This window comes from Bubalus bubalis, chromosome 17 (genome assembly GCF_019923935.1).
Source record: "Bubalus bubalis isolate 160015118507 breed Murrah chromosome 17, NDDB_SH_1, whole genome shotgun sequence".
NCBI lineage: Eukaryota > Metazoa > Chordata > Mammalia > Artiodactyla > Bovidae > Bubalus > Bubalus bubalis.
The window spans coordinates 27,406,846-27,417,609 of record NC_059173.1 but is presented as its reverse complement, the minus strand read 5'-3'; the positions used below and the strand labels follow the sequence as shown (position 1 = coordinate 27,417,609).

General features: G+C 54.0%; 1 protein-coding gene across 3 annotated transcripts; it reads right to left on the bottom strand.

Moving 5' to 3' along the window:
* Positions 1 to 201: 201 nt before the first annotated feature.
* PUS1 (pseudouridine synthase 1) lies at positions 202 to 10,729 on the bottom strand. 3 transcript variants are annotated; one of them, XM_044930311.2, is made up of 6 exons: positions 10,592 to 10,729; positions 9,600 to 9,831; positions 6,656 to 6,793; positions 5,694 to 5,796; positions 2,311 to 3,002; positions 202 to 515 (listed from the first exon to the last, which is right to left on the bottom strand). In XM_044930311.2, the coding sequence occupies exons 2-6, from the start codon at positions 9,819 to 9,821 to the stop codon at positions 468 to 470; spliced, it is 1,203 nt and encodes a 400-aa protein (XP_044786246.1). In that variant the 5' UTR covers positions 9,822 to 9,831; positions 10,592 to 10,729; the 3' UTR covers positions 202 to 467. The 3 variants fall into 3 exon arrangements, with proteins under 3 accessions (XP_044786246.1, XP_044786247.1, XP_006045583.3); XM_044930312.2 differs by having other exon boundaries at positions 10,457 to 10,596; XM_006045521.4 differs by lacking the exon at positions 10,592 to 10,729 and adding an exon at positions 10,137 to 10,292.
* Between the last annotated feature and the right edge of the window lie 35 nt (positions 10,730 to 10,764).

Genomic DNA, 10,764 nt, shown 5'->3' with positions numbered 1-10,764 from the left:
AACACAGCACATAACCGTCTCTCTCCATGAAAGACCCACAGAAAAGACTGAGGAAAAAAGTCAAAGAAGTATCTTAAGTGGGAATTCCCTGGTGTTCTGTGCTTAGCCCTCTGCAGGGGCCCGGGTTCAATCCCTGGTTGGGGAACTAAGAATCCCACATGCCCAGCGCCGCAGCTCAAAAATGAATAGAAGTGACTAAGCCAAGTTTGTACTTATTTAATAAGAAAATCGCTTCTTTAAAAAAATAAGTCTTTACATGCTCAGGTGTGTGTAGTCAACGTGTTGAGCTGAAAAAAGATTTGCAGCAGGTTTTCCCTGTGAGGAAAACTCAGAATGACGCAGGTCTCAAGACCCTGAGGTGAAGAGGGCATGCGGGGGCTCTCCCATCTGGCGAAGGCACACAGCCAACAGCAGGGTGGCAGGTCCCGGCACGTGTCGTGGGCCACTTCCAAGACGCTCCCAGGGCCTCAGTCACTGTCCCCGACCCCGTCACTGCCTTCCAGGGAGCTGGGGGCCTGCAGAGCAACAGCACACGAGAGACAGCAGTGAAGAACCATGTCGTCCAGGGGCAGGCACTTCCTCCCGGTGTGGAGGTTGGGCTGCCCTGACCTGCCTGAGGTGGGGCTCACCCTGACTCTGTGTCTCTTAACTGGTTCAAGAACCTGTGTTAAGACTGGGAAAGCCAGGGGCTGGGAACAAGAAGGGAGGTCTTCACTGGGCTCCTTCAAACACCCAGAGGCCACCACTGCAGAACCCTGGGAACATAAAACTGGGCCACTGCTAAGCTGGACAAGTACAAGCCCCTCAGCAGTATGTACAGATGGCAAATGGCCGGAGGCCTCTATTCACAGAATCAAGCAGAGGGCAAGCCTGGCCCCAGGTCATATCCGTACATGTGCTTGACTTGGCCTCATGGTGCTTGGGAAAACTGATAATCAACCATCAAAGGACAGAAGCGCAACCCAAAGTATATAAATAAAAGGTAGAATATTTCACATAAAATCCCGGAATGCCAGTTTCTCTGGGAAAAAAACATAAGCTCTGACACCACTTGACACAATGAGTTGACTCACTAGAAAAAACCCTGATGCTGGGAGGGATTGGGGGCAGGAGGAGAAGGGGACAACAGAGGATGAGATGGCTGGATGGCATCACCAACTCGATGGACAGGAGTTTGAGTGAACTCCGGGAGTTGGTGATGGACAGGGAAGCCTGGCGTGCTGCGATTCATGGGGTTGCAAAGAGTCCGACATGAGTGAGCGACTGAACTGAACTGAACTGACACCACTTGGCTCCACCTCCACTGGCTGAACTGACCGCACCTGCCCCTTCGGGTGGAGCAAGAGCTCTCCTGTTGGCCACAGTCTCCACCAAGCCCTACTGCCTCCTGACACTGGATGCTACTTACCATCCGACCTGCACACCTGCTTTCTTTACACCTGGCCCACCTTGCTTACCTCCCTTCCCTGGATGCACCTGAGTTTACAAGCCCAGCTGAGGAGGAAGGACAGTGTCTTTCTGGATATCTAGAACATGGGAAGAAATCGCCCAGAGCTCCAGGTGGGAATCTCACCCTCTGACTGCCTGCTGGACCACCAGAAGAGAACATGGGCTTTGGGGACCTCCCTCACTGCAGGGTAAAGAATTGAGAACTAAAGTTAAAATGTTAACTCTTAGCTCCAGCACCTTGAATCATGGATATTCTCCTTCTAACATAAGGTTGGTAGTTACGTAACAGATGAGTCACACTTTGAGCCAGGGCCCTGGGAGGTACTTGACAGCAAGCCTGGCTCCCTTGCTCGCTGAGCAGAGCGGCCTGATTGGGTGATGGGCCAAAATGCAGGGTCTGCATCAGCCTGCATTCCCCCACAGATGGAAGGCAGCACCTTGGGCCTGGATAGGAACACCACCCTGGGTGAGGAGAATGCCTCCGGGCTGCTCAGTGTCCTGGGTCCAAGCGATCCCACATTCTGGAGTCAGACACATGCATACCAACCAAGTGCATGAGCCAGAGAAGGACGTCCTACTGACACCTCCATCTCACACTTGGGAAGACGGGCCACTGAATGTGCCCCTCAGCCGGGGTAACCAAGCGCAGAGCAGGTGAGCCAGCCACCAGAACCTCTGCCCTGGCCTTTGCTCCTGCCACTGCTGTTACTCTGGAGGAGTGACGCAGCTCTTGGCAACTACGCTTGCTCCTCTATAGAATGGGCACAGTCAATGACAGGTGTGGACAAGCGCCTGGCTGAGCTCCTGGGAAGGCCGGCACCAGCCCCCATGGTCCCCGTGGTCCCCAGCCCCCAGCCCCACCTTGGTGCCTAGGCCAGCGGCAGCGTGGGCAGTGGCGCTGAAGTCATGCATAGGCAGGGTGCTCAGCCACTGGGCCATGGACCTCTCCTGGCGCTCAGTGCTAATGATCGTGGGGTAGATGTGCTGCTCCTTGAAGGCTGTGACCTCTGCCTCCTCCCGTGCCCAGTCCAGCGGCTCGTGTAGCCCGTCGTGGCCAAAGCGCTGGTTGTACTTCTCAAAGTGCACTCGCTCCAGGACCAGGCCCAGCCCTGGAGCCTTGGGCACGTCCACCTTGGCCTCCCCCCAGCAGCGCTCCAGCACACTCTCAGGCGCGTAGCCCTTGACGATGGCCACCACCAGCCCCACCATCTTCCTGATCTGGTGCGTCATGAAGCTCTGGCCCTTGACCTTGATCACAGCGAACTCCATGCCCTCACGCACGAAGGGCTCCTCACAGAACATGTCGAGGATGTAGCGCCGGGCGCTGGGCTCATGGGGCCCCTTCTGGGAGGTGAAGTTGTGGAAGTTGTGGGTGCCTTTGTAGCAGGCCAGGAGCCGGTTCACACGCCCCAGTGTCTCTGCGCTCAGTCGGAACGTCTCGTCCTGCGAGTCGTGGTCCTTGTGGGCGAAGGCAAACGTGGGCAGCATGTAGAAGTAGGTCCTGGCGTCGCACTTGTTCTTGGAGTTGAAGCCGCCCGTGACCCTCTTCAGTCCTGGGGGCAGAGGAAGCGACGAGAACAGACTGATGACACCACGAGCAGCTCTGAGCGCTGGCACCTCGCCTCCCAAACCCAGATGAGCCCGAGGGGGACCTGGCTCCCCGTGCTAAACCCTCAGTCCACCAGACACTCCGTCTCAGAACCAAACCAACCAGTACAGCCAACTCTCAGGCATCTGTCAGAACCCAGGGTCGGCCAAAGTACTGGGCATTCTGCTCTCGCCTCTAGGATCCCAGGGGGACCTGGCACAGGTGCCATGGAGACCAAAGCGCCAGCTGGTGACCCTGACTCGGAACCCATGGGTCAGAAGCCATTCTGCAGGTGAGGCCAGGGGCAGCAATGTGATCAACAGCAAAAGAAGCTTAAAAAGCCCAGCAATAGGAAAGCCATCAGTGGCTCCTGGACATCTGCAGGATGAAATGAGAGGCAGGCCCGCAGGGCAGGTGGCACGTCACCCGGACCGGGGGCCTCATGGCTGAGGGCTCACTGTACTGGCAGAAGCTCCAAAAATATTTAACTGTTAAGTGGAAAAAAAAAAAAAAAAAGTAAAATGGGGCTTCCCTGGTGGTACAATGGATAAAAATCCGTCTGGCAGTGCAGGGGACATGGGTTCGATCCCTGGTCTGGAAAGATCCCACATGTTTCGGGACAACTAAGCTCGTGCACCACAACTACTGAGTCTGCGCACCTAGAGCCTGTGCTCTCAACGAAAGAATCCACCGCAATGAGAAGCCCGTGCACTGCAGTTAAGAGCATAGTCCCCACCTGCCACAACTAGCGAGAGCCCTCGCAGCAATGAAGACCCAGAGCGACAACAACAACAACAAAAGAAGTTCTAAAGAAAGAAAAGCAAAATGGAGAACTACAGGAAGGGGAATTCTTTCTGTGACAGGAATACACACATAGAGATTATGTCTATACTTGTACAGAAAATTTCTACAAGGATGGCGAGAACTGCTGGTGGGGATGGCTTCTGAGAGCTGGGGACCAGAAGTCCCCCGTGGCCTGGGTGCTCCCTGCTGCATAGCTGTCCTCACGCTGAAGGCACAACCAAGTTGCAAGGAGTCAGCCTCACAAGGAGCCTGGCTTAAAGTCCAACTTTGGCTTCATATTTCAAGGGGTGATTCGATGCCCCCCCACCCCGACAGCCCTCCACAGCAGCCAGCGCCTGCAGGCTGCCCCTGCCTCTCCGCCCGCCACTGCCAGTTCAAGGCTGCACCTTCCCTGTGCTCGCCACCATCTGTTTCTGCTGTTATGTTTGACTTGGGGTAATCTTATTTTTGTTTTTTGTCGTGCTTTAAGAATTCATCTTGGTCGACACTGAGCATCACAAATATGCTTTAGCACGTAATTTCTGTGGTGTGGAACATAATCTCCAAGAGGCTGGGGGGGGCTGGCAGTCGACCATACAGCTGGGCTGTTAATGGTCGTGTTGTGTCACGTAATAGAAGCAGTGTAAACAGCTGCGATTGTGCATAGGGTTTGGTATTGTTTTAGCAAAACTGGGGAACAACCCATGGCAAATATTAGAATATTCCCTGGGGAAATGACTGTTAAGAAGCATCAAGTGAGACTTTAAGAGGACTGGCTCTAGGAGGAGGTTTTCAAGAGGGATTACCCTACCAGGGAGAGAAAGACCACAGTGTAATAAAAACAAAACTATATTATACTAAAAGTAAATTCAGGCTTCCCTGGAAACTCAACAGTAAAGAATCCGCCTGCCAATGTAGGAGACACAGGTTTGATCCCTGGATCAGGAAGATCCCCTGGAGAAGGAAATGGTAACCCACTCCAGTATTCTTACCCAGGAAATACCATGGACAGATCAGCCTGGTGGGCTACAATCCATGTGGTTCCAAGAGTCAAGACACGACTTCTGTGGCCCTCTGGCCCTCTGCAGAAAAAGTTTGCCAACTCTTGCTTTAAATTTAAACCCCAAAGCAATCACTTAAAAAAAAAAAAACTATAGCAAGTCATAGCGTTAACCAATCAAACTGCTCCTTTCTCCAGGGGATATTCCAAATCCAGGTATCAAACTCAGGTCTCCCACATTGCAGGCAGATTCTTAAACTGAGCCACCAGGGAAGCCCAAAGTGATCATTAAAAGCAATTATAAGAAACATCAATTAATCCAAAAGGAGGGAGAAACAGAGGAGGGGAACAAAGTACAGAGGAGGGGAACAAAGTAACATATGGGACAGAGAGAAACAGGAGGCAAGAAGATCTTCACCCAGCCATCCCAGTACACATTATAATAATTATTAACACCAATGGCACATATACGCCACCTAAAAGGCAGAGAGTCAGACTTGATTACAAAAAAAGAAAAGGACCTAGAAATCCCATTATCAGGCCTATTACAAAAGGGAATAATTGCCCCTGTTTTAATTGATCAAATCCAGATTTTCATACCCAAGCATTTGGTTAAAACAAGGCACATGTAGTGCCAAAGTGCTGCACCGATGGCCTGAGTCTGTCTGTCTGGCTGTGTCCCTCCCTGAAGGAGACGCGAGTCCTGAATCCTTTTCTATAACTGACGTACAGCCACTGCAACCAACCGCTAAGGACCTGCTCTGTTGTCTTATCTCCACAATAGAGAAACTCAGCGAGAGAAGGAATTGCGTGTCCCTTCTCTCTTGGGACCGGCCACCACCTGGTGCACAGCCCCAGTGACACATGGCTTACCCAGAATCCGAATGTGAGACGGAAGGTGGCTGTTGATCTTTTCTAAAATGTCATCAATCAGCCACACCTTCAGGGACACGACCTGGCCGGCCGCAGACACGCCCTGCAAAGGAAGCAGACGTGGGAGGGCCAGCTGGGCCTTGCACTTGGAGCACGACGCTCGGCACGCTGGTCTCTTCAGCAGAAGGACCACGCACACGCTGCGTCTTTCCACGGAGGAATTCTGCTTCTAGAAATGCATCTGAAGGGAATAATCAGAGACGAGAACAGTGCTCTGTATACCAAGGGAGTGAATGCTGTGCCACTCATAAAACATTACAAGTCAACTTTGAAGCTCAACAAAACATAAAGCTAGGGAACAAATCTATGACATCCTGCAGATAGGAGATAAAGTCCCACCTTGGATGTGATTCTCCAGGACTTAGGAAAAAGAGAAAATGCAAGTTAGATGATAGAACTCCAGGGCAGAGCAAGGAAGAGGTCACTATCTGAGTTGCAACAGCAGGAATCCTTTGGGGATGGGGCGCTGGTTACACAACTGATTGAGCTCTGTGCTCAGGATGAATGCAGTAACCATTTGTATATTATACCTCTGTGGCCACATGGTCCTGCTTGTATCTGAGCCTGAGATGGTTGGCTCTAAGGCAGATGTCGTGGCCACTGCGCCACCCACAGGAGCAGCCAAAGAGAAAGCACAGGCAGAGAGGACATCAGGGCCTGTGGCCCCAAGCACCTAGGTCCAGCCACACCTGGGCCGGAAATGCCCCGGCTTCTTGGTCACACGAGGCAACAAATTTCTTTCCACTTAGACTCGCTTGATCTGTGCATCTGTCATTTGTGACCAACAGAATCTTGAGAGATAGAGACACTAAGAGGGAAAGTGGGACAAGGACAAACAGAAACCACAGACAGGCGGCTTCGGTGCTGCACGCACCTGCCGGGGACGTGGGGACAGCACCTACCTTGTCTGTCCGGGCACAGCGCTGGAAAGACATCTTCCGCATGTCCTCCCCGTGATTCTCAGGAATACAGCCCGAGCGGACCAGGGCCGACACCAGGTCATCTTCGATGGTCTTGAATTTCGAGGACCCAACATTCCTCTGAGGAAAAGAGAAGAAAAATTGTTTTTCACTCAGTCACGACCCACAAAAAGGGGCCCCGGGCTGGGGCTGGTCCAGGGAGGGACATGTTTGGTATGCCCGCACCTGGCAAGTGGGGACCACACCTGTGGACATGGAGAGACCCTGCAGCTCGTCCCCCGACCTATGAGAAGTAGGAAAGCCACCTGTGGGTCCCCACAGTCCTAGAAATTTCCAACCCTGGGCAGCCAACATTGGCCTCACCTGAGACAACATTTCCCCTTACCTAGTCAGATATTAATAGACGCTTGCTCCTTGGAAGAAAAGCTATGATAAATCTAGACAGCGTATTAAAAAGCAGAGGTATCACTTTGCCAACAAAGGTCCAAAAGCTATGGCTTTTCCAGTAGTCAGGTACGGATATAAGAGCTAGACCATAAAGAAGGCTAAGCTCCAAAGAACTGATGCTTTTGAACTGTGATGCTGGAGAAGACTGTTTTTTTAACTTTATAATTTCCTATGGGTTTAGTTTGTGAATAAAAAAGAAAAAAAAATGAACAAAGTGTTCACAGTAATTATCAAGGCAAAGTCAACCCTAACACAGTTTCTCTGTAACGCCGTGAGCGTGTCAGCAACACCGCCAGGCCAGCACGCAGTTGATGACATCACCCCTGCAGCTGCTACTGTCGCCAGAAGTCCTCAAGTTGCAGGGTCAGCGCCCGGGGCCCCAGCTCCTCACCAGCCGCAGCTCTCTCTTCTGGAGCTGAGCAGGGTGGGGCAAGTGGTAGGACCCCAGGAGACCCCAGTCTGCACTCCACACACCCGCTGGGCTCGTGGGTCCAGGGCTGCCCCCTGGGGTCAAGGGCATGCGCAATACTGCCGTGGTGGGGAGGGGGCAACCCCACCAGGGCTGGGTGGAGAAGACTCTTGAGAGCCCCTTGGACAGCAAGAAGATCAAACCAGTCAACCTAAAGGAAATCAGTCCTGAATATTCTTTGGAAACTGAAGCTCCAACACTTTGGCTACCTGATGCAAAGAGCCAGCTCATTGGAAAAGACCCTGATGCTGGGAAAGATTGAGGGCAGGAGGAGAAGGGGATGACAGAGGATGAGATGGTTGGATAGCATACCCCCAACTCAGTGGATGTGAGCAAATTCCAGGAGATAGTGAAGGACAGGGGAGCCTGGCGTGCTGCAGTCCATGGGTCACAAAGAGTCAGACACGACTGAATAACAAGTCAGAGACCAGCACCCTCCTGCTGAAGACCCATCTGTCTGCAGCACCTGGCCAAAGAGGGACTCCTCTCCCTCATCACCCTGGGAATCCCCTCCCCCAGCACCCCAGGGTCCCCCCGCCCCTCAGGTCCTGAGCATGCCCTCCTGCATCACTACAGGGAGGCAGGCCCCTGGCTAAAGAAGGAAGCCCCACCAGCGTACTACCAGCATCTAGTGGGTGCGGATGGGAATGTGCTGTTGGTGAGGGATGCGCTGTAACCCCAGCCCAGTCCTGCAGGATCCCGTGACATTGGTGAGATCACCACCCTGACATTCTCCGAGAAAACCTTTGACAAGGAAGGGACACAGTCCTACACGCACTTCGCCAAGGCTCATCACAGTGGGAAGGTTCTTCCCAAAGTTCACCTTACAGTCTCCAAGGCACCATAAGCCACTCACTCAGCAAGAAGCTGTAAATGCTCCTCCAGCGATGGGCATGCGTATTAGGAAACAGGGGTAACAACCCTTCCACACATCCCGACATGCCCTATCACATGTGAGCTACCGTCACTCCCCACCCTTCATTCATTCCCCTGATGAGGAAACTGAGGCCAACTGGGTATGATGAGACATGGGCAAAATTCTCAAGTCGGTGATAAGGCAACAACACATGTGATCAAAGTCACCCTCAAAAAAGCATTTAAATAACCACAAAGAGCAGCAGAGGTGGTTAGCCTGTTCCACTAAGTGGGACCGAAGCACTGTTTTCACCCACTGTCACAGTCTACCAGTGGTCATCAAACTGGGTTCATGGGTGCAACCTTATAAAGAAAATAATGAAATAGGAAATAAAGTAGCTCATTACTACTGTTATTCACAGTGAAGGCTACCACAGCCCTTGGTAAGGTTGGGCATCGTTTTCTTAAACTTCTGCTTCAGTTAGATAATTTACACAGCAGTGAATTACTCCCTGGGAGCCAAGCTTAAAGAAGTTTACAGAACAAGAAACCAAAGTGTAAGAGCCACAGAGCTGACCACAAGGAACAAGAAGAAAACCCACATGCATCTATCGGGGCACCCAGACCCTTCTGCCTTCCAGGAAAGGACTGCCTGGTGGGGCCGGGCAGGGAATTCTCATGTGCCCATGCACTTGCAAACTGTCACCTTCACGACTCTGACAAAGAGAAACAGCAGCCTCTTCTGAGCATCCCTGGTGCTGTCCCAATCCTAGCGAGCAGCATCAGTCAGCCTAATAATGACTCTTCATGCCAGGACTGTGATCTTAAAGAAGAGGAAGCGAGAGAGCTCCAGTCACTTGCCCGAGGCCACAGTGCTTGGTCATCAGCAGGACTAGGACCTTAATCACCTTAGGAGGCTCGTGAACACCCCCCACAAGCATCCAAGCAATGTACAGATGACACAGGTCTCAAAGGTGCTTCCATTTGAATCTTACTTGATGGGAACCACCCAATAGAATAGGTGAAGAATGAGACCTCCCTTTCTGCCATCTCCTGAGATGGCTCACAGGGCAACTGTCACTCTGAGGTCCCCGCCCTAAGCACACGGTGGCTTTGAGAGGTCAGAGCTGCCCAGGCCCCTCGGGGCGCCCGCACCTGCATGCCGTGGTAGCCCTTCCCAGAATAAGCCATGAGCAGCACGATCTTCCGCTTGGGCAGCTTCCTCTGCTGCTCCCCATCCTCGCTGCTCTTGAGCTTCTTGGCCTGCTGCTCGGTTTCCTCCCAGACCCTGGTGGGGCCCTGCCAGCCACTCCGGGCCTTCTTGTCCTGCTCCTGTTTGGCTCCCACGGGCATGGGGGCCTCCCCGTTCCCGGCCATTGGGTGCAAACTGAAAAGACACGGTGCGGGGTAGGGTGCGGGGCGGTGAACAACACAGAAGGAAACAGTGAAAAAGTGCCGGTGGCAGCATGGGCCGGTAAACACCCTGGACTGACCACCGCGGCGTCCAAACCCCAGCTGGGCGCTAACTGGAGATCTTGCCCAACCACTAACTTGGCCTCGTTTCACTGTCCGAGAAACGGAGCAGTGACAGCGCTTAACGCGACCAGGGCTTGGCGCTCGCCGGGCATGCAGTCGGGCTCAGTGGGGGTCAGCGTGCTACCCCAGGGTCACAGACGAGTGCACCGTCATTACCAGAGGAGGCGCAGTCCCAGGTGCGGGGTCCACGGTCCACAGGCTCTCCTCAGGGCCCAGGCCGCCGCCCGCAGGCCGGGGAGACCCATGCAGTGCCGGGAGTGGCGGGGGTGAGGGGGCACGCACCCTCCCAGGCCCTTTAGATCCCTGACCTCCCCGGGGCCCCTACACAGCAGCCCGCCCCTCCCGAACTCCCCTCGCCCCCCAACAACCCGCCACGTTCCAGCCCCGCCCCTTCTGAACTCTAACCTTCCAGGGACCCTCTCCCGCTCCAGCCCCGCCCGCGGATAACCTCAGACGTCCCTGACCCCCAGGCTGACCTCTGACCTCCCTAGTCCCGCCTGCTCCCCCTTCGTCCTCTCGCCCCACCCAGCCGGCTCTCCCTCGGGAGTCGGGGAGACCCCGGCCACCCACGCCGGGACCAGTGGGGCGCGCCCTGACCCGGCCCCACTCACGGAGCCGCGGACTGAGCGCGAACCTGACCACGTGGGCGAAGGCGGAAGTAGAGAGCACTGCCGGACGGCGGCCGGACGTGGACAAAAGTCCTTCAGGGCGAGGCGGGCCGAGGTGGCTTGGGGCGGACCTTGGTGTCGGGGGCGGGACTGGGCGGTATTGGGCGTGGTTTAGG